This window comes from Gasterosteus aculeatus, chromosome 4 (assembly GCF_964276395.1).
Source record: "Gasterosteus aculeatus chromosome 4, fGasAcu3.hap1.1, whole genome shotgun sequence".
Taxonomy (NCBI): domain Eukaryota; kingdom Metazoa; phylum Chordata; class Actinopteri; order Perciformes; family Gasterosteidae; genus Gasterosteus; species Gasterosteus aculeatus.
In genome coordinates, this window is record NC_135691.1 from 28,431,403 (window position 1) to 28,455,539 (window position 24,137).

Genomic DNA, 24,137 nt, shown 5'->3' on the forward strand with positions numbered 1-24,137 from the left:
TGCATCAAGACCAAACGCTTCCAAGCATCTCAGAGGACCTTTCCTCTTCACCCGAGAGAGGCGCACAGACGGATAAAGGAAGAAAAAAAAAAAAAAAACAGAACGGCAAATGTTTATTTCAAACATGTTGTGAGAGGGGGGAAAAAAACATTGGTGGGGAGGGTGGGAGTTTGTGACAGTAACAGTTTTTGACAGGCACATTAGGCTGCAGAAAGAGCATCCAGCTCGGGGCGGAGGGCATATGGTGCCGCCTTCTGCCGGCGTAGCTCCAGAACAAGTTACAACACTCGCGCAGGGTCACAACGGTCTCAGGTTTGTTCCTTCTCTCTCACTCGTAGAAATAAAAACAAGAAGAGGGGGGAAAAAAAAAAAAAAAAAGATGGAAGTGGGGGGGTTGGGCGGTAGTGTTGAGTGGGTTTGGCCATGGGGTGTCGTACAGTATCTCTCAGTAAAGGACAAAAGGAATGTTCCCCCGGTCGAGCCCGTTGGGCCAGGGCATAATTTGGTCAAAAATGGAGGAGGAGAGACATTTTACATTCTCAAAGAGGCATCACCGCTAGTTTGGGATGTGTCCCGGAACAGTTTTTAATTCCGTCAAGGCGAATGCGTGTTTGCGTAAAACATAACAGCAGTTATCTGCTTACAAGCGAGTAGAGTGAAGTGATCAGAGCTCCTTTGACCATCTGCACAGCCGGCGTGTGCTCCGAAGGCAACCCCCCCCCCCCCCCTCCCCCACCATCACCCCCCCAATGAATCCTATACTATACAAACAATTTCCTTGCTTTCACCACGTCAGCGCTGTTGGGTTTTCTGCTCTGTAATGTGGCGAGGATGGACTCGGATCATGTGCAGGATGACGCAGGGCTCGGGCCTGGAGACAGCGTATCGGTTGGAGGCTAATTACAGGCTACCGTGCGGCTCTCTGGCTTTTCCCCGGATCACAGCTACGGGCCTCGGAGCTCGGCCTGCATTGCTGCTCTCCGAGAGGGAAATAAAAAAGCGGCAACATATGGAGGCAGCAAAACAATGGTTTATTTTTATGATATTTGATGAGTGGTTTTTAATTTAGATTGTCACTTCTGGCACGCAGCGGTACAGATGGTGCAGACTCGAGTGCCCATTAGAGCCTAAATACCTCCGAGCTGTTGGTCATAAACTTTTTTTTAGTTTGTTTTTTTTCTTCTCTCTTTTAACATGGCTGGGGTCGAGAGGAGTCAAACCTGTTACAACACCTGTTTCTACATATGCAAATCTGTTGTTTTGTCATTTCATTAGGCAAGGCAAAAAGACATGGGTCCCTTGTGGTTGCCAATGCGACTGGCACCGGGCCCACTTGGCACGCTCCGCGGCAGAGCGATGCCTGAGGCCGGGGGGGGGGGACGAGAACTCGGCTTTCTGTGGCTGAGCGCCTCAACCCGTTGGATGCCATCACATAGCAGTCCTTCAAAAAAAACAGTCAAAGTCATCTTGGGATTGAGGGTGAGGAAGGGGGGGGGGGGGGGAGGGGCAATAACCGTCTTTGTCCTTTCTGTAAAGAGTAGCGGAAAGTGAATGGCGGAGGACATGCCCAGTAAACTTCCCCCCCAAAAAACCCGGGCAAACGCGTGTCTGGCACACGCAACCCCCTCTCTCTCCTCCCTTCCCAGTGTCGTCCCCCCCCCGCCCCCCCCCGCACCCCCCCGCCCACCCCTCCTCCACATCCCTTCATCATCTGGCACTCTCACGCAGCGTTCGCCTCTTAACCACATGTGCCAGTGCCGCGGCCTGCTCTTGCTCTGGGGCTAATTGTTCGCTGGTAAACTGCATGCTTGTTGGTGGGGGTCTCCCCTTCATGCAGGCACGCTGCTACAAAGCCGGGGTGGTGGCGGTTGGGTGGGTGGGTGGGTGTACTGGGGAGGGTGCAGATCATGATCTCTCCATGCAGTTTATTTCTGCTGTATAAGTCTGAAGATTGTCGGTTGTAATCCAGTCCGCACTGTGAATGCAACAAATACACCATGAAATTAAAGGTTATTGCAGGAGCGTAATGCAAAAGCTCCGCTCCAGATTACCAAAGCTGTTTGCAGAACTGGGGGGGCGACCAGGTGGGGGCAGGAGGAGCGAGGTGGGGGAGGGGGGGGGCAGCGGAGTATGCTGTTGTTTCAGACAGTCGGTCCAACTATCTCCCTTTGAGAACTGGACATGCTTTTCCTGCACATATTTATTCATATTCTTTGATCCAGTTATGAAAACAAATCCTTGTTTTTGAAGTTGAAATGACATTTGGAGCTTTCCGCTGTGTTTGTCATCGTTTCTAGTTGTCCTGTAAAACTGACTTGTGGCCAGTAATCCGTCACTTGTTCAAATCAAGTGCTATTGTAGTCCATTTATGAGGGCCTTCTTCGGCCTGGACCGGAGAGTGAGATTGATGGACGGAAAGCCCGAGGACTAGTCCCGGTTGTGAGTTAATCTCATCTGATAACCAATGGGCTTCCTCCTCCTCCTCCTTCTCCTGTCTCTCCTTTCTTTTCTCTGCCTCCCCTTCTCCCTCCTCCCTCCCCTACCATGGCTTTCTCTGATTTGTAGTTCTGCTCCTCTCTCCCCACACAGACGGCATTAAAGCCAGGCCCCCACAAGCCCCCTCTGATATGGGAGAGTTCATTAGAGATGTGCCTTTGATGGGCAGCCTTTTCATGTGACTACCGGTTTTTCAAATACCTTGATGTAGAAGCTTAAGAAGGCATTGTGCAGTAAGCCCCCCTTTTGATGAGACTTATTTAGATCTGCATAGTAAATCAGGGGGGAGTAAATAACCAGCCAACAGATGGAAGCAAGGAGATAAGGCACCGGCGAACAATCGCATTTGTATTTTGTTATGATGTTGACAGCAGCTAAAATTCACTAATCTAGACCCACTGATCTGCATTTCAAAGAAATCTCATTTAGCAGCGAGGAGGATAAAGTTCCTCTCATTGTGTCCATTTTATTGCATTCTTCGCTAATTTATCTGGCCGCAGATTTAACGTGCAGGGCTTGGTGGTAGGATCTGGCGTCCGCACGTTGCACAGGGGGTCTTAAATACTGTGAAAGCGGTTACGTCTAGACTGTGAGCTGAGGGTAATTACACGTCTGACCATGAATAGAATGAGTTTGAAGACTCATCTTTCTTCGGGCGGGCCTGAATTGCTCGACTAACACTGATAAGGAGCGTTTGGTCCCCATAGAAATATTGCCAGTGACTTTGCGTAATGCCCACCCGCCCCTCCCCCTCACTCCTTTTCCAACACCGAGGATGGTATTTACTTTTAAGATAAAGTTATTGTGTACAGAGTAATCTGACTTGTTAGCATAATGTCCTCTTTCATCGCAGGACGCTCCTTTTTCTGCGGTGTGGAAGCATTTGTGGTCCGGGTCTTAAATAGTTTATCTTGACTTAGTGCACGAACGCTTTATGTAAATATCAGCCTATAGCATTATTAGTCCTTCATGAATACTTGAATGCATTTGCCGTATTTATAAGTTGATAGAATTTACCAGTGGTTTTGTATATTTCAACAAAGATATGTGTGGTGTTTGTAAATCCCCACGAATTGGAGGTCATTCAGACTAATAGCATTCCTAATGCTTTTCCAGTGAATAAAATATGACATCTGCACAGCCCAGAGGTGTTGTGATATTGAAGTCTATTTGGCAGTAAATCATTTGAAGTAAAGGGGCATTAACTTGAAATAGGCTTTTACATCTCAATCATATTTAAAACTATCTGTTTCCCTTTATGTCACATTAAGGTTGACAGCTGCAGTCATTCCATGAAAAACCACGTTGCATCTTTTCCAGTTTTGTTGATCTTATCACTTTATTTTCGGTTGTTCAATGTGTAGATATGTAGACGCAAAAAAAAAATGAATCATACAATTTTACAACTTTACAATTTTTTAGAAGTCTAACTTGGGCAAATCTTTTCACGTCGGTTCAGCCAGCTTCCAGTCCATCGGCATGCGCCCGCTCCTACCTCAAACCCTCTCACCCCATTACGAGTAAATGTTGCACAGCAATCTGTGCAACATTTACCACAAACTCAAAACATTGCAGAATAATAGCAGCTGGCATGTTTTTGTTTTCTGCTGTGCTTGTTGAGCTGGGGGCTCTTTGTACAGTTCAGAGAGCACATTCCTTAAAATTCAGCAGTCGTCGGGTGCCTGTAGGGGTCATTGGAATTCCGGGAGAATAAAGGGGAGCGAGGGAAAAAAAGAAAAAGAAGAAAGGTCTCGGGAGGGGAACGTCCAGGCCGTTTTAGGCCCCCACTACGCTCTTCAACGAGGGGAATTATTTATTTAGTTTTTCCCGAATTCTACACCTTTTGTGCAGTAAAACTATCTAAGCTAATCTCGAGCTGCGGTTGTGTTATCGTCCACTACTGCCGTGGATGTGGGCACAACGCATTGAAAATCATCAATACTAATGGCCTCTAAATCATAGGGGACGCCATAGCATGCGTACTTAGATGTAGACAGCTGAATGGACCCACAGTACATGAGCGATCAATCGTGTCACTTTAACAGTGTGATTTACTTGGCGTTGAGAGCTTGTGCCTTGCAGGCACTCCACCTTTTAACTTGAGAGCGTGAAGAGTTTGCGTGTGTGTGTGTGTGTGATGGGGTTGAGGGGGGATGGGGGTTCCATAGTTTTAACTGTACTGTCTGTTGCCTGTTTGTGCATGCACTCACTCACACACACACACATCTAAGCTGTCATGCTTCAGAGCAAAATCCAGGTGTACTTTGTTGTTGCAAAGTTTATTGCTCTCTCCAACGCGCCATACAGACAATAGTTATGCGAGGCACAATCCAGCCCACACATGTCCACAGCAGCACTGAGCGTACCTGGGAAACATCCAAAGAGATCAGTCGTTCACGAGCGGCTTTGGACTAATGGTATACTTTCTGTTTTGTCTGATCTCAGATAGCCGACTTCGCTGGACTCCTCCTGCTCCTGTGACGGAAAACAACAGCAAGTTCTCTCCCTCAGGGTGAGTATCTCAACATGGTCCCCTCGTGTCCATTTGTCAAAGAATCCTTAACCTTGGGAGAGATTACACCAGCATTAACAGTGTCTTCTGAGGGATCAGTGTACTGCTTTCACTGTTCAAGATCATTCCTCTTCCCGAGCATAACTCCTTTAAGGCGTGTATTTCTTTTGTTTTAAATGAAACAAACTCAATCAGGTTTTTTTTCATTTTTATTATGACCCCCACTGTGTCTTTGGATGTTGTTTTACAGGATTGTTAGCCCCACTGTGTTCAGGTGATTGTATTGGCTAGTGGAGGTCAGGGGGGCCCACGGTTCCCCACTCAAATGTTACAAATCTTCATCTTGTCCACCTTGATAGAATTCCCCCTCCGCTGGGCAACCTTTCAGTTGTGCCTGTTTGGTTTTCACACCCCAAGGATTTTCAATCTACTCTAGCTCAGAAGTTATGATATGCATTATGGCTGTCGAATGCTCGGATTTACTTTGCTGATGTCTTGATTGAGATTTGTAGCCGAACAGAACCGAATGAAGAGAGCGGCGTTCTGCCGTGTATTTCTCTACTCCGGCGCTACAGAAACTAGAAGGCAGAGACGGAGCAACGTGTTTCATGTTTCAAGTAAAAACATCTATCTGTTTATTTCTTTTAGGATGAAATATGCACACTCTGTGCCCGTAGAAAAAAACAGACAACACACACTGTAAAGTCCAAAGTGGTAAGTGAAACCCGTTTTCCTTGTCTTTGCATGCCTGGTGTTTACCCCCCCTCCGTCACCCCCCCCCCCCCCCTCCCCCCTCCACCCCTCTCTCCCGCCAGAAAGATGTGTCCACTGTAAAAAGCTAAATCAGTCATAACTGCTGGTGGGGTTTGGCTGCAGGGTTACGCAATCCTGTGTGCTCAAAAAAGGGTACGAAAAAAATATACCTGTTAGTTCATGGACCTGACTTCATACACAACCGTTTACTAAAGTGCCTTTAATGCACATTTTCACGTCTGAGTGAAAATATTTGAGTGGTATCAATGGTTACCTGTTAAGCAGTCGATATTTTACGAATAAAGACTTTATCGATCCTGCTCCTTTTGTAGTTCTGCAAAACACCGTAAAAGATGGCTTCCTTTTTCCGAGCTAATGACACAAGGTGGCGTTTGTCACCCGGTCAGTCCGCAAACGAGTGTGAGGAATCCAAGTTGAGGTAATGGGAATTCGCCAATTATACCTCCGCCATGGCCGCTCTATTGACGAGAGCCCTCGTATGCACTCATGCATCCATGGCACACGATAGTACACACACATACAAACATATTTCCAAGCACTTCCATGGTGATGGTAAGACGACACACAATAACCCTTTTAATGTGTTTGTTTGGCAGTATATAAAGTAAACGGGAAGCCAGGGGATAATCTATATTTGGTACGTGTGTGAATGTTTTAACAGAATGACTTGCTTCAGTTATGTTCCACGTGATGTCACGCAGCAGTCAGTTATGATTTGATTTGTTTTAATCCTTTTCTGCCCAATCACTCCACACAACAGGGATCCGTATAATGGCTTCATATAAAAGTAGAGTAGATGTTTAGTTCAAAGCTGGAAACTGTCTGTTTGCTTTGAGGCCGCAGGTTTATTGAGATATTCCCCTCCTGACCTAAGGGAGGAAATCCATACATCATTATGAAGAACACCTTTGAGGTACAGATATGATTAAAGTGTATGGGTCAGGCGTGAAGAATCTGTGTGGCTCGGCTGTGGAACCCAGTCCTCCTCCCCCAGAGTCCTGTCGTTCCAGACTGAAGTAGAGTCCGCATTTCTCTTTCCACCTAAAAGAGATTTAAATATTAGTACTTAATTTGTCTGGTATTCACTTAAATCTTCAAAGATGAACTCTTACTGCATATCTGCTGGCCTAAAAAAGACCTTCTAATCATTGCAAAAAAAAAAAGTCTAATTGCCCCAACACTGCAAGCAATACTTCCAATGTAGACATATATAAAAGTCTACAGCAATTAAATATATCTTTGGCTGCTTTAAAAAAGCTGCAGTTTGGACTCAACGGCCCTCTGCTCACATTTCCAGTTTGAAATTGATTTCTTGTCATAGATCAGAAACCTCTTGTCATTCCACTTTCAATCCTCTAATGGTTTCTCTGAGCCCCCTTACTGTCGTCGCTCTGAGTGGGCAAACGGGGGAACCTCTACGGATCTTTACCCAGGACACTCGGAGCAGTCGAGGGGGTAGAAGCAGAAATCAAAGGGCCTTGGATCATTCCCCATTGGCGGCCTCCATTGTCTAGCTGGTTAGGGATTGGTGGAGAAGGTGAAAACTGTGGAGTGGAGTGTGGGGGTGGACGGAGATCAGGCAAAGGAACCCCCCCGCCCCCTCTAATCTTTATCCACCATTAACCCCAGTGCCCCAGTGTGTGGCTGAGATCAGGGCCAATGGTCAATCCCCCATTCACCGCCACCCAGAATATTTTAAAGTTAAGCCCCCTCGCTTAACAAAAAAAGTCTTACTCATCAAAGGTTTACTTTTCCCTCTCTCCCTTCCTTTTACTCCCGGTCCCAAGGATCTGCCGCCGTTCTTCCTGCGCCCTTCTCTCTATGGTCAACTGTTTTGTCTTCGCACTTAGGCAAGAGCGAAGGAGAGTTGCAAAGTTTTGGAAGTTCCCCAAGTGTCTATATTTCGATTTAATGAGGTTTGGTTTGGGCTCTGATAGTGCCGTGCTGTGAGCAAATTGGAGCAAAGGGGGATCTACCAATGATGTCCTGCACTTTGCTGATCTCTAGAATTTGGAGCCGTCCTGTTTTTAAATAGACTCCGGAATTGTGCTTAAATTATGTCCGCAGGGGAAGTATTTTTCCCACCTGTGACATATATTTTCCAGCATTTTTTCCGTGGTTCTTTGCCGCTGAGGGCCCCATATGAAACCCACCGCACATTTAAAACCATAACAAGGCTGAATTCAGTCCAGACCTCGGACTCCATATGGACATTTCAGATTCCCTCCCCTTTTCTATGCTATACCTTTTCTTGGCAAGTGTCAGGCAATTATCTTGGACGTCTGATGTGGAAGAGAAATGACTGAGCGACAGAATAGAAAAAAAAACAAGAAAGGATGCCCGGCCAGACGGTGAGGACTGAGGCGAAGAGATTGCACCGAGAGTGTTTGTCCAGAGTGCACCGTTGCCATGAGAATGGAGTTAGAAAGTGGGGAGGTGAGGAGGCTCGTAGTGAGTGTTGTCATCATTTCTTAAGGAGAGATAAAGGCGCCTCAATGGATCTATTGATCCTAGTGGCTGCCTATACTGCTCCGATCTTCTTTCTTTTTCCCCTACTACATTATTTAGCCAGTAGTTTTATTCAATATGCCGACTCTTTGTGTTTTTTTGTTTTGTTTTCTTGTTACAGAGAAATTATATTCAGGGCGGGGAAAAGATACACTTAAACCTCGGCAAAGTCTGCCTCAGCATACAATAAGCATATCTACACCTCCTGCTAGAAACCACTGTTGCCTTAGAACCGACTGATTGCAAACACCGCACGCACCGCCTTAATTTCGTTAAACGAGCGGGGATCGAGTGTTTCACTTGTTATTCTTTCCCTGCAATCTAATTGGAGAAAGCCTGGGTGCGGAAGCAGGAGTCGATGGCATCCGTCCAAGAGCCCGAGATTATTGTGAAACTCAAGCCGAGGCAGGCATGACATCAGAGCAGCCTGACATTAGTTTGAACTCCTTATTTCAGGTGGGAAGAATTATGGGTGGCTTCACTCGCAGGTGATCGTGTCCAGAGGATCGGTCGCACACAGTCGCACATTCTTCTCCCGAGGTCTGAATGCTGATTGTCTTGACAGATTGAACTCGAGTGTTATCGCCAAACTGTCACGCGGCCTCGTTTTTTAGCCTGCACACATAGTCCAGAGTTTATGTTAGCCCTTCTCACTCCACTTTTTTTTACAAGGATACTGTCAGCATGACATCAACTAAATGTGCATTATTTGAACCCAGTTGTATTAATCTCAGAGAAGGCACACGAGGCAGACAATCTGCGATGCTGAAGTCTTTGCATTTGAGACATTTCCAACACGGGAAAGGGATTTTTTATATTGGCACATGTTAAATGTTATCTGCAGGTATTCCTGTGGAGTAAGATTACTCAAAATCGTTTGAGTGTTAAGATATAAAGCAGATTTGTGTGAATGCAAATGAGATTGTTTGCTCTGTGCATGTTTTATGTATTTTAATGAGATTTTGTTTCTTTCAAATGTAAATGTAATGACAAAGCATTCAAAAGGTTCATTCAAGAGTTTATTGTTTGTCCACTGCAACTTTTTCATTGATATTATAAAAAAAAAACATATTGGCACTGGCTTAACAATGACAATTAAAATTCCCTCATTCCCTTTTTCCCATCTTTTTTGTTTTTGTGAAACATTCAAATCAAACCACACAATCACAACCAATGAAAAATCCTTTACCCCAGAGGCCACAAGTCCTCACACGGTGCAGCTGTTACTACCTGGGTGGAGATGAAATTTTCCAGAAAGCATTCGTGTGAGTGTGTGTGTGTGTGAAAACAAACACACGCCCACACACAACATGCTCGATTTGGGTCAAGGAGCTGACAGACAGTGGAATGTGAATGTGTGTATGTTGACAAACTCCACTGCACTCTGAATGGGGTTTGTGATTACACCTCATCATGCGTGCTGCATCGGTCCTGTCCCCGGCCCACCGATCCTTCTCCCTGTCTCACTCTCTCTCTCCCAATTTCTCCCTCTCTCACCACAATGCCTCATGGGCAATCATGTGGTCACACTACCTGACTCCTTGCCGCTCAGGAGTGCCGTTGACAAAAACAGCCCGAGGCCCGTCATGTGGAAAAGATTCGGTCGGCACACATTCGGCACACACTTCCCCCCTCTTGCCCCCCCCCTCACTCTCCCCCGCTAAGTAACTGAAGCACCGGGGTGTTTCCTTCTTCTGCTCACCTGTGAAGGGAAACAGTACGGCTTTCCTCCCGTCTATGTGTGTGTGTGTCTGTGCGAGAAAGTGGATATTTTTGTGTTTGCAACAGTGTGGCCACAGTGTGTGGACGCCCCCTTTAAAACAACACAGTGTGCACAAGTGCGTTTGTGTGTGTGTGTGTGTGTGTGTGTGTGTGTGTACTTTTGCCAACCCGTCTCCCTGCCACACTCTGAGAGATGCTGGCAGGTTCTCCTCTGTCAGTGGAGCTGCACTCGTCATGTCATGTAACATAAAGCTGGCGGTCAGTGAGAGCTCTCAGCTGTCAGTCAGCCCGGTGGTCCTGGCCCGTCGAGCTGCTCACCTGTGTTTATTGGACAAGAGCTGCTTTCTGAGGTTCCCAGGGAGAGCGCCGCGTCTCCCTTTCTTTTCTTCTCTTCCCCTTTCTCTTCCCCTCTCTCTCTCCCGCTTTGTTTCCGTCCACGCCTATCATTCCCTTGGTCCGTCTTCGTCACCCCTTTCTCCCCGTCTCACAGCACGATATCACTTTTTATTTAGCATTCTGTCTTTTATTCCTTCAAATCTGCACAACTACAACCTTTCCTCACCGGTTCTTCTCCCCCGCTGTCCTGGGCAGTCTATATATATATATATATATATATATATATATATAGATATATATATATATATATATCTATATATATATATATATATATATATATATAGACTATATATATATATATATATATATATATATATATTTTTTTTTTTTTTTTCCTGCTGTCCGTTTTTATTGTGTATTATTTTGGAGCCTCTTTGTCAGTCCTTCGTTTAAAGCCGCGGCGTCTCTTCGGCAGCGGTTTTCATCTCTCCTCTGCACCCGGCTGAGCACACGCACGAGCGTGCGCACGCCGCTGCTCGGCGGCTGATTGAAACTGGTGTCTCAAAGTTGCTAATGTTCACTGAAGCATTATATTGTAGATAAAGTAAATAAACTAGGTTACCATAGGAGGCGTCTCTGGAATAGACTGCAGATGATCAGCGGCAGATGACACACACACACACACACACACAGACGCCCTCTCTCGTCCCCATAAAGGGCCGCACACACACACTTGTGTGTCGGGGATGTTGAGGTGTGAGCGCAGCGAAGGGTCGGCGATATTTTCTATGGCAGAAGAAAGAAAAAAGTTTTAATGTTTTTTGAGGAGCTCTCTAGAGAAAGAGAAGAGGAGCCTGCAGTCAAGGGGCTGCTTGTATTGTCAGTCCTGAGCATAAAGTCTGTATGAATATCACTTTTTTTCACGGCAAAGGTCATTTATTTTTGTTTCTTGTTGAATTTTCCAGAAGTCATACTTAACCAAATAGCTTTCACAAACGTTCCAAAAGTCTTAAACAGAAAGTTACGGACTTACCCACAGCCAAAAATGTTCTCAATCATTCTTTTCTTCATCTTCATCTTCTCTTCACTCTTCAATTCTGTCATTTTCGTTCTTTTCACACGTTCTTTTGAACATTTGCCAGACCGTCCGATTCAAATGTTTTTTTGTTGGAAAGACTCATTAGCTCGGCCGGTTAGCATATTGGTTAAATGTGCTATAAAAAAAAAAAAAGGGCGGACGCTTTGTGGCCACAGGGTTTTTCAAACCAGGGTTCACTGAATGCTGCCTCCGGCTGGAGTGCTGGCGGGGCATTAAAGCCACTCACCGAAAGAACGTGGCATTCACATTTCCTCCCGCTGTTCTATAAAACTCCCTTGTGTTGGCCGTGGCTCCATTTTGTGCCGTAAAGTGGTATAGGTGACATGGTAATATATTTGCATTGTGCCCAGTGATAAATACTCTCCCAGGTCTTACTCACTCCGCTGCTTCCGAATGTGTCCGGACAGCGGCTGCATTGTCAAAGGCCGGCGCTCATTCAGAACTCGCTCTGCCTCCCTCCCTCCCGCCCTCCAGCCTTTTGTCAAATATTTCTGCGCGAGTGATAGTTTTCTCATTTATTTAGTGAATAGTCGGCGGGCGAAGAAGAAAGCCAGTTTTACATTATGGAAATGATGGAATGGGTTATAATCTCCCACATATTCATCTCGGCAGACATTGGACCCTTGTGATACCGTCCTCCATTTGGCCATTGTGCCGGTTCTCTCTTCGCCAACTGTTCCCCTCAATGGGCGAAGAGGGCTTTAATCCTGTCTCTCTTTGGTATGACAATGTTTACCAGCTATCATTCAATAAGGAGCCAGGAGCATGACACACATCCCCCTGTCAGTTAATGCCGTGTGAATGTGCGACAACGGGAGCTATTGTTGGCCCTGTGTGCGACGGAAGGACGGGGGCTAGTTCTGTGTTTGGCGCGCTTGTGTGCCGACGAAACCTTTAATTACTTTTTCACCCGAATGTCTGGTCTCGATGTATACATTACATTGCAGTTAAAACGTGAACCCCGTGAACACGTGAACACGCTTTCGGAGTGTACGCAACAACACTCTGACATGGAATGTTGGGTAATTATTGCCTGTAAATAGGGATTAGGGCGCTGGATTTTGACATTATAGTGTCTCTCAGAACAGGTCAGACACATTCATGCAAAGAGTGGAGGTGTCTGTTCAACCCCCCCCCCCCCCCCCCCCTCCCCTGCTTCTGTTTCCTCGCACTTGGTCATGTTTTTAGAGTTCACCAGTAAATATGGGCTTATTTGTTCTCGCTCATTCATCTCTTATTGTGAAAAGACGCACATGCGAGCTAATGAGATTTCTGAATATATAAAAAGGGAAAAAATAAAAAAGACGTCCAGGAATGCTAAGATGTTTGTCTGGCTTTATTTGCCTCCATCTTCTTAGCTCCCTTCCCAATTTTTTTCCCTTCAAAGTCTTGACAGCAATAGGGATCGGTGCCATAGCTGCTAACAATCATTAGTGTGTTTTCACCATTGTGTCATGCACTCTTTTCTAACCCCCCCCCCATCCGCCTTACCTCCTGCACGTGTCTCCTGCTTTCGTGCCATCGTGCCAAAGCAAGAAATTAAAAACAATGTCTGTGACCTCCAGCGACCCCTTCTGACGCACAGACAGTTAAATGGTTTGTAAGACGTTTAATTACCAAATGGTATAATCGTTATTCATCTCATCATTAGATGTATGATATTAAGTGAATTGCCTCCCTTGGGTCCCTGTGTTTCACAGATCAATAGATTTTAGATGGAGCTTGAAGGGGGTTTGGGGGAGGGGGGCGTGGGGGGGGGGCTAGTTAAAACACTTCTGAGGCCCCTGATATGAGCATGTGCATTGTTTGTGTGATGCACCATGGTGACATTCCCTCATTTATTTATGCAATTAGCTTTTATACAGGTTTAATTATTCCAGTTCCTGTGTCTGAACCCAGGAATCGCAGCTCCTGGGTTTATTTTCACGGTGAAAGGACATGAAACAATAGACAAGGTTACGGCACCACAGACTTCCCATCGGCAGAGCGCTTGCGTTTGCACTTTGGGACACTTTGTTGGTATCAAGCATTGTTTGAAGGCATTGTGGAGATTGCTAATGTGGCGTGTACACCTCCGAGGCCGGGTAGCCTGCAGCTTGATATCGCCTGTATTCCCGATGTGAATATGGCTGAGTGGTGATCGGGGACTCGCCGCGGCACAAGCTGCTATTCACTGCAGCCGGCACTACTAGCCCGAGTTAATTGTCCATTATCTGCTATTATCTAAGCTCTACTCCTCTCTGTCTCTTTTATTCTCCCTCACTCGTGATTCCAGCCGTCACCACCAGTTTCCCTCTCTCTCGATATGCTGTGTCCACCCCCCCACCCACACACTCCCTGCAAGGTCCCCCCTCCCGCTGCCTACTCCAGCAACCTTATACCCGCGTTGTAGCCCGCGAAGTCCTGTCAACTGAGTTCAAATAGTAATAATGATTCCCTTTGTTCCTGAGGTACCTCTAACACAAAGTCAGCAAAGCATCATATTCATTTTTCGTCTTCCCATTTCCCAATTTGAGTGCAAGGTGCTCTTGTTTGTAATATTTCCATCCAGGTTAAAGATTTGAAGACTGTTTTCTCAAAAAATGTGCAGATGAACAGATCACACAAGGAAAAATACCTTTTTTATTATAAATGAATAAATATTTAGAATTGGAAGTTTACAGAATAAGACTTGATATGGTGATAGCCCTGCTAAGGTGTTCAAGGAATCCTCAGAAATTTCACTTGATGGCACTGTTTTTCTTTTTGCTCCAGCCGAAGCAACAGGCCATGTTTTATGTATGCCGGGCACAACATGAAGAGCCTGGCTGTGCTCCAGCTAAGTGTGTCTTCCTTTCACTTCCTGTCCCTGGGCACCATGAGAGACGCTGGAACATTAACATCATGCTCTCTACTATTTAAAAATGTATATTTTGTTTAGATAAAATCATATGCGCACAGTTGCTGCACAGTTGCTGTACATGTTTTTATTTTTTTTGGGACATTTTCTTTTTTATTTGCTCAATGATACATTTTCTTTAAAAAAAAAAGTTTAAGGGCTTTTATTCAGTATTTTTTTAATGTATATTTTAATGTCAATGTGAACTGTCACTATTCAGCAATTTAATTAAATTAAATTGCATTCTTCCTGTGCTGCCAGGCGATGCTTTAATAATTACACCAACAAGATGATAGAAATTACAAAGCCCTGCAGTGTTTCTGCAGTTCATTTCAATCATACACCTCTCAACTGATACAGTTGATTCTTCACCTGCAATTAGTCCCCCTCCCCCCCACACACACGTTCATACAGTCAAAGTCATACATACATTATTAAAAGCCTTACTTTTTGTTATTGTTATGGTTTTGATTTTTGAAATACAGTACATGCATTAAAATGTAGTAGGAAAAATGGTCGCCCTTCGTCCATTACTCTCCCTACCGGCTAACGGGGAGGACGGGGGCTTAAACCGAGTTTAAATAGAGGTTGGATGGATGATTCGGGGGTGCGCAGTGTGGTGGGGGTCAAGATCATATTAAGAGCTCACAAAGCAAATGGTTCAGCGTTAGGAGGTGTTGGTCCGTTGGCCCTGCCTCGTGAGCGGCCTTTAAAGACGCAATATATCACAGTGAAAAATAACAAGGGCTTGTATTTCAGCGTGGTGCGCATCATAAATAAAGGTGTGCCATGTGTAATTGAGGCTCTTGCACGGGGAACGCGGCTGGAGATGAGAAATGGAAATCTGTGTACTGGTAAATAGATAATCACACGAAAGTAATTGAGGTTTTCAAACCCCAATCTAGTCTGCCAGCGTGAGCTCGTTTGCATGTTAATCACGTCAGTGATTTCCCTTCATCACAGGGAAGTCCGTGCACACTTCCATAACCAGCTTTTAATTGCATTTAAAATGTCACAGAGGTGGAACACATGTAATTTAGCCAGAACTGTGTCCAAATTAATGGCTACTACTGAGACGCTCCATTGGACAGGGTTGGAAATGAGAGAGGCTGTCCATTGTTTGGGTCTTTATTAGAGAGTCTTCCAGGCCCTCCGCGATAACATCTCTGCGGCATATATCAAGACTTCAAAATTAAATCTGACAAGCATTTCGTGAAGGACTCACCGTGCCAACTTCTTGCAAAATAAGCCACATAGATGGACATTAGCAAGGTGGGAAAATAAACATCAAAGGTAAAGACCACAAAAGCTAAAGTGCTGGGTTTTAAGTGGAGAAAGAAAGGGAGGAATACTTTATTTTCTTTCATCACCAGGTGTTCGGTGGCGTATAAATTACCAAGATGATGTTTCCATAGCGCAGCTTAGGGCACTCTAGAGAGGGGAAACCTGCAAAACAGACCTATTTAATTTTTCATTGAGGTGGACCATCAGGAGCAATAAGCCAATATTCCTCTTCCCCTTTTTCCAGATGCCTTCCACGCCGCTGCATCTTACCAAAACTCAAGCCCCTCTTTCTCCTCGCCTTTTTTTTTTATTTTTTTCAAAAAAAAGAAAAAGTTCTGCCGAGACCTACATGAAAGGAAGGAACTGTTGAAATGTTAATTTTACCATCTGCTGTTGAGGCCTGCTACCTTTCTGTGTGTGTGAGTGTGTGTGTGTGTGTGTGTGTGTGTGTGTGTGTGTGCATCCCCCCCCCGCCTTCTTTAATCCCCAGTAGTTCTGTTCTGTTTCGTGAATGTGCTGCTATTTTGGCTGTTTGAAGTCATGGGATCTCTGCCGGCATGGTCACGTTGACTGCCTGGAAAATACAATGCCACATGGTGGACGGCGGAGACCGTCTACTAGTTTCCTGTTAAACGCCCTGTCCCCCCCCCCACCCCATCCCACCCCCCGATAACCATGTTTCTTATACCGGTCCCAGGGCTCCAGTTCCGCTCCCATGCCCACCTCCAGTGCACCGCCTGTCACTCTCCCCCACTGACTTGGTCTTGCCCTCGCTCTCTTTCCTTCCTGAGTGTGCACGTCTTTGGGGACCTATTTAGTGTGTTTATCTTAATGCTGAGGATTTTAATCACTCGTTTACAAGACCCCTAGCACCTTCAGCTCATCACAGCCCCCCCGTTCCCCATTCAGCACACATTATATTAGTTTTCCTCTAAGCTCAATGAACCCCAGCATATCTAAGATAAGCGAAACTCCCGACAACTGTTTTCCTCCATCCGTTTTTCGTCCTGTCTTCTCGTCGGACAAGTTGACACTTTTAAAAGCAAGAGCGTGTTGCCAAGTTTGCCGTGAAGGTTTTTGCCAAATGGAGGGATTCCACTGTGAGATTTGATAGTTGGCAATTAGGGTGAGACATCCTGTGTGCAGAGTTGCTTAGCATTTTCCTTGGCCGGGACCAGATTGTTTAGTCTGCTCTCGTTGTGAGCTGTTTCTGAGCTGCACTTGACGGTTGTTTGCAGAGCGCTGGGGGAAAATGTGAGAGGGGCCAGTACCTTTTACTCTATTTATTTATTTTTCCCGTCCTTGGAGCTGGAATCTGATTTGTGTTCGTGTTTCTCTATTCTCTCTGAGCGTTTTTTAAGTGTGGCTGCTGAAATCTAGACTCTGCATGACCTCACTGTGCGGCCTGTGTTTCATTAATGACCAGCCCTGTGGTTTGGGGAAAGGAATATTTTTCATATGACACCGCCTTGCATTAGCGCGGAGCGGCAGCTGCACAACCACAAAACCATCCAATTTTGTGGCTTTGAAAGGTGTGAAAAGTTCAGCTGCCTATAGCGAGCCTTGCATTCATAATTATAGCCTGTGTGTACGTGTGCGTATATGTGTCAAGAAGCGGAACTACCGAAGGCTTGTAAAAAGTAACGACCAACAAAAAAAAAAAAAAGTCCCCTGCTAATGAAACATTTGTCTTTCATTCTCCTAGGCAACTGGTGAAGTAAATAGTGGAGATATATTTCAGAGTGAGATGTTTACACACTGGCAGGGTCTACCTGCTACGCCTAAGAGAAGCCACCTAAAATAACACGCAGGAATTCAAAGTGGAGTCGGTAGCATTTTGACAGCTTGATTCATTTGGAATAAATATTTAATTTCAACATGGTTTCATACTGTTTGGACCCTCAGAGTCCTTAACACAAGCAAGTCTTTTTAAGTCTTTAAAAAAAAAGAAAAAGCAAAGAAATTTTAAGTGCCACATCTGGCATAAGAGGCATTTCTTTGCAGATTGATTGATTTCCCAGGCTTTGTTGGAAGGGAGTCCCGCACGCCACACGGCAATCGACTAAGAAGCAATTCACAGGCATCAACAATCCACAGACACACGTAGACACACCTCCCCTCCAGCAGGAAGCCCAGACACTAGACTACTGTAACTCTTGTTTTGTACCTCGCAGGACATTGAATATCCAAAAAGGAAACCTCGAATTTGTCCCGTCCCAAAGACAAAGGGCCCTTGTGCTGCCGCCCTGTCCGCCTCTCGCTCCCTCTCTCCCTGAAGCCACGCGCGCGCTGTCACCGCAACACAAACAAACGCAACCCGTGTGAATACGCGCGTTCCCACGTCACAGCCGCTCACCGCCGCGCTCCAGTGGCCCTGGCAGCGTGGAGGAGGTGGAACGGGGAGAGGTCGAGGTCAGTCACCGCGTCTCAGGGGAGAGAAAAGATGACCTAACAGTCCCGCTATGTATCTGAAGCGGAGGCCGCTGGTTGTTTGGGGGGAGGGTTCGGGAGCTGGACGTGCCGGGAGATGTCTCGCAGGGCGTCTTGTGGGTACTTTTAAGCTGTCAGGAAACGATCCCCCTTTGTCGTCCGTCCGCTCCGATAGGCGGCGACGGGCTCCGACGCGGGCCGAGATGCGATACGGAGAGAAAGTTAATGATGTTTCCCGAGTTCGCAAACTCTGGGAAAGCGTTGCCTCTGAGTGTAATTGGGTTGTAAATTAAAAGTCACCCGCGATGAGAGCTTGACGAGCGTCTTAAAGCCGCCGGCGCACGCGCCGCGCTCTATTTTTGGGAGCTGGCGTTACGAGATCTCTAATGAGTCTGCTGTCTCCTGGTATGTGTTTTGTAAACATTAGGTTGTCACTGAGGGAAAAAAAGTTCTATATTTTTTATCACGACAGAAGCGAATTGGTAGTTGCAGCACAAACATCATCAACCCCCGAGTAAACTACTTAATTACATGCCAAGACTGCACATGTAATTAAATATCATTTCAATTTGTTTTCCCAAGTTAACCTCATCAAGAAAACACACAGATTTCTTCACTTAGGGTCAAGAAATCTGTGTGTGTTTCACCATTGGATTCAATTTTGTGAACCAAAAAGTTTTCTTATTTAGTTTTCTGAAAGGCGTTTGGAAAGTATGTAAACCAATCTTTGGAAAACTTTTAAAATGGTGTCTTGGAAATCGTTTATTCCTTTAACCCCTAAATTGAAGTCTTCACTTTTTGGCGATGATTCTGAACAAACAGTTATATCTCTTGATTCTTTGAAATCCCTGCCAGCCTTTTTCTGTTTTGATAAATTGTTCATCTCGTCCTATTTTCAAAGTCATCAGCGATTGCTTTTCTGCCAGTCAGACCACGGAACATGGACAGCTTTTAAAGGTAGTGAGTAGGTATGATAAGTGGCCCAATCCATGTACTAATGCATTTTTACTGAAGATTTAATAGCTACTGTATAATGAATTATAATGTATTCTCTCCAATTGCAAATTTTCTCTAATACGGCTCTTCTGCTGTAGCAAAAAGTCCATCTGAATATTATTGTGACCAGCTTTTTAAAAACACAAATCAATTGCATGGTTTTAAGTAGTTAGATTCATACTTTTGTTATAAATGTCGCCCAATGCCAAATGGAATAGTGCTTGTAGAACCGGAATAGCTAACCAATTTCAAGTAGTGACATCATGGTCGGCTCCAAGTCAACTATATGTTTTAGTAGAAAATACAACCGTTCATCGGAACATTTCAGCCTAGTTTGAACTCATTGAAAAGCAGTAGGCTTATGAATCATCTTGCTGTTCCAATTTAATGGAACATACCTTTCAATGACAGCGTGTACCGGCACATCATCAAAGTGAAACTTCCAAAGTTCCGCTTAACTTGTTGCTGAAATAGTTTCTCGTTTTCAAGAAAATTGCAGTGTGCCAAGTCTCCAGAAGTGTATCGGGGAATCTTCCCTGAAGGAAAAATTGCCACTTGCATACTTGTCTTTGACCAAAGTGAAGCCCTCGTCCGCTGCAGGGGAACGCGCGCTGTTTAGGAAGATATAAAGGAGTAATTTTATTACTCGGTACACCTCCCCCCAGAAGCCATTTCATTTCTCCTTTCAGCTTCCACAGAAGCCTTTATTTGATCTCATATTCTGCAGTGTGACTGGCTTAAACCAGTCGCCCTCCGTTTATTTTCATTTGGAAAACACATTTAGTGTTGGTGGGGTGGCGGCGGATGGAACTGGAGAGCATGGGGTTGCGGATGTGGAAGGGACTCGGGCAAGTCCCTCTATCACATGTTAATGCCCCCCCTACCCCCCATTCCTTGCCACTGTGCCTAGTGGTTGGGAGCCCAAACTTTCGATTTGATTCTCCCAATTTGATCAGCGTGACTCCTTCAATGTTATTGAAAAATGAATTCATGAATTCATTCAAATATGTCCCCGCCAAGAACCCTCCTATACAGTTAAAGCCTGCTTGCAGATAGCCGCTCCGTTTTTTTGTCCACGCAGGGAGGCCGATGCAGCTGGACGCCCTTTGCTCGGGGCTTTGAAATGGCAGATCATTGAAAAAGTGTGCCGTTTATTAGGCGGCCCACTTAGCCAGCCCAGATGTATAGCTGGTCATTCGAGAGCGAGACCTCCTCGTAAACATTTGAGACATTGCAGCGAGCACAACAGCCCCCCCCAACCCCGCCCATCCTTAAACTCCACACCAAACCCTGGACCAGCTGTGTGGAAGAGCTCAAACTGTACCAGAGGCCATTTGCACATCCCTCCCTCTCCTATTTTTCAGCGTCTCTTGACGGTGTCTGTCTGGGCCTGCAGCACCTACATACATACTTCATCCTTTTATTGGCAACAGTACAATGAAAACATTTTTCCAAAAGGGACGTTTTTTTTGCTCTGCAGGTCCCGCTCTCCTAAATAGTTCCTCTACATCTTGTGTTTCTCTCTGTTCTCTTCTTTTCGCGTCGTTGTTTTTTTTGTGGGGGGGCAGGGGTCCTCGGGGGGGATCGTAGCCTCCACTGGGCTCAGTTCCACCCGATGAATTACCTCCAGATGTAATTCCTAACCCCCGCCTTTTGCCCTCAAATTAGTGGCTCGTAAAAATTAGGTCTGAATTAGGCACGGTGTGAGGAAGAGAAGAGTTTGAAATGTCCACATAATAAGTTTATTATTCTTTGCCGGAATGCCGTTTCCCTGAAATCATTTGAGATCAGGTGTTGTTTTTCTTTTTTTTTTCTTGTAGGTGTTATTGGTTTCTACTTAAATGGTATTTTAGTCGCGAATGGATAGCCGCTGTGTCAGCAGTGAGCCAGAAGGCCGAGGTAATCGGAGGACGCCCCAGCCGAACGCTCCATCCTCGATAGCTTCTGGAGACGATTGCCAGACCGTCTCCGTTATCCAATACATGGTCGGTATTTAATTTCTCTGTCATCCCGCACGGAAGTACTTTTCATTGCTACTTGCAGATGCGTCGGCGGGATTCCTCGGCCCGCAGAAAGCGGTTGTTGCTCAGCGTATACAGGTGTTGATACAGGTGTTGACTGCCAGTGGAATCTTGTCTTGCTGCCGTTCGACTGTGTAGTCTCGGCTGTGGGAGTGATAATCTCTTTGGCAGAGCTGGGAGCTGTGGGCTCCTCAGACGCCACAGATCACTGTCATGAATGGGTTTCACTTTCTTCCGAGTGTCTACAACGACTATTGTATCTCGTTTTTTTTTTGTGTTTTTTCTTTCCATTTTCATTCATCTCGAGGAAAACTCAGTGGCCGGTAAAAAAAAAAAAACAAGCGTGTACTTTTCGAGAGGGGATTCTAATTTAAATTGCATCCATCTTCACTATATGATAATATCTACTACTGTGAAAAAAGGGGGAGTTTTCTCCCATGCGCTGCTCTTTCATCTAATTCCAATCTGCTGTATAACAGGTAAACTGCTGTGAGCCGCACCTGCTTGTTTAAATTTACCCGGCTGAGCTCCGACGCGGGCCGAGATGCGATACGGAGAGGAAGTTAGTGATGTTTCCCGATTTCGCAAACTCTGGGAAAGCGTTGCCTCTGAGTGTAATTGGGTGGTAAATTAAAAGTCACCCGCGATGAGAGCTTGACGAGCGTCTTAAAGCCGCCGGCGCACGCGCCGCGCACTATTTTTGGGAGCTGGCGTTACGAGATCTCTAATGAGTCTGCTGTCTCCTGGTATGTGTTTTGTAAACATTAGGTTGTCACTGAGGGAAAAAAAGTTCTATATTTTTTATCACGACAGAAGCGAATTGGTAGTTGCAGCACAAACATCATCAACCCCCGAGTAAACTACTTAATTACATGCCAAGACTGCACATGTAATTAAATATCATTTCAATTTGTTTTCCCAAGTTAACCTCATCAAGAAAACACACAGATTTCTTCACTTAGGGTCAAGAAATCTGTGTGTGTTTCACCATTGGATTCAATTTTGTGAACCAAAAAGTTTTCTTATTTAGTTTTCTGAAAGGCGTTTGGAAAGTATGTAAACCAATCTTTGGAAAATTTTTAAAATGGTGTCTTGGAAATCGTGCCGAGCCTTTGATTTCAGCAACTCGTTTAATTCCAATGCGCTTTTGAAGGAAAAGCCTTTTTTTTATTATCATAAAGAAAGCGGGGTCGAGCGTTGGAGGCAGCTGTGCTGGTGGGAAAATGGGAGGAGGCGCAGGAGGGCCAATTTAACCTGGAGTGTCTGTCGCTCGTCCTCGTTTCTAGTGGGCCCGGTCAGCTTGAACCGCCTGACTTCTGTCGCTTCGATCTCTCCTTTTCTTGTTTTTCCGCTGTAATGTATACTTTAATTTCCCGCCCGCCCGCTGTCCGTGTGCGGCGGCGCAGCTGGAGGGGAGGCGCAGGTATCGTTAAGCCTTCGGAGAGAGGCAGGAGCGGAACGCCGCTGAGTGCTCGTACGCGGCTCCTCGCTGAGCGTGTTGATATTTCTGGGCCCAGTGAACGGACAGTTTATTTTCAATAGGAACCCGAGGCCGGTCTTGGCTGGTGAGTGCGTCCCCCACCCCCCCTTCCTCCCCCCTCAGGCTTCTTACTCGGCCTGTTGATATTGAGTCAAGCAAACACTCTCTCAGGGATGTCCTGTTGGGCACTCGGCCAAAGTCGCAAATGGAAGTCACATGTGGAGGCCCTTCACACCCATCGCCGCACCTTCTCCCCCCCACGCATACGTTTGGTGAAAAGCACTACATATATAAACGATTGTTATTTTGTAGACAAAAATCATCAAGGCTTGCATTTATCCCACTCGCTGATTTAGAAATTGTATATTTCACAAAAGGGCCGCTATTTTCTGCGGCAACAAACAAAAGCGAATCGTTTATTGTTGTGATTGCAGTAATCAAGCCCCTCTTTACCTTCATCCACGGCTCTCGCAGTTTTTTCGCAGTGAAATACGTATGCAAATATTTTTGGACACTGTCATTATCAGCCACTTAATAGGCATTTCATTAGGGATTTTCTGAATGCACGGCGCAAAAGCAAGTTGCCATGGATACCCGGGTGCTTAAGTACAGTATATCAAAATGGTGCTGCCTTTCAACCACTTATATAATCACTGGTCCGTAATGGTCTCTGCTCTCTGGCCATGAGCAACATATCATGTGATCAACACAATGCCCATGGACCAAAAAAGACCCCACTACGCCTTATTTGGCTTTTTATTCAGACAGTTGTAGGCGGGACTGGCTCATGAATTGCAGTGCTTGTGAAACATTTGCGTGACATCCATTGAATGGTGCCGACGTGTGTGTTCTGTTTTGTGCGTGCGTGGAAACAGTGGCATTCGCTGTGGGAGTCGTTGGGGGCAGTTAAGCACATTATAACAGACGGCACAGTCGCTTGATTTCGTCCGACTGGCTCGTTAACGTGAAGGAGGAGGTGGGGTGGCAGGGGGGGGTCAAAAGGATAACCTCCCCTATGCAAAGTGAACATCATTTTGGGGAGGATTCCATAAACACGACACACCCGCTTGTCAGTGAAACGCCAACGTCCTCTTTCGTCCCGCGTCCTCGCGGCACTTTTTTGAGTCACTTCTCTTGTGGGCGCGCACGTTTTGGGCTGACGGTTGGCGGAGGAGTGATTCACGCCGGCTGAAGGCCGCCTCTGATTCACGGACCTCGCGGCGGCGGCGCACACTTTGTGGCTCAAGTGTTGGTGGCGGGAACGCCGGCGAGGAAAGTCGCTCCGCTGTGGCTTTTAATTGAAAACGAGTAGTCAGTTAGTGGTGGTGTGCGTGTGTGTGTGTGTTTAAACCGTGAAAATGATTGTGGAGACAAGGGAGTATCCTCCATCGCGGCGTTGCGCCGTTGCGCTGCATCACAGACCCCCTTCTCCCCTCCTCCCCCACCCCGCTGCTGCTGCTCCTCCTACCGCCAGGGTTGGTAACCAGCTGCTGCCACCCTCACCCCTCCCCTCTGCACACGTCTACCTCCCCCTGTGTCTCTCTGTCTCCCCTTCCCTGTTCTGCTGCCACCACATCAGGACGCTGGTGGGCCTGTTTGTC

At 46.0% G+C, this 24,137-nt stretch overlaps 1 protein-coding gene across 11 annotated transcripts in view; it reads left to right on the forward strand.

Annotated features, from left to right (window-relative positions):
• The window catches only part of foxp2 (forkhead box P2), a 98,558-nt gene that overhangs the window by 4,496 nt on the left and 69,925 nt on the right, over nucleotides 1-24,137 (forward strand). For 10 of the 11 annotated variants that reach the window (XM_078101788.1, XM_078101794.1, XM_078101792.1 and 7 more), the window contains exons 2-3: nucleotides 4,942-5,008; nucleotides 5,657-5,722. Coding sequence is in view for 1 of the 11 variants with exons in the window: in XM_078101787.1 (XP_077957913.1) it covers nucleotides 20,895-21,020 (126 nt within the window). In the remaining 10 variants the exon portion in view is untranslated. Of the gene's footprint in view, nucleotides 1-4,941; nucleotides 5,009-5,656; nucleotides 5,723-20,855; nucleotides 21,021-24,137 lie in introns of all 11 variants that reach the window. The other variant, XM_078101787.1, reaches the window with a different exon arrangement.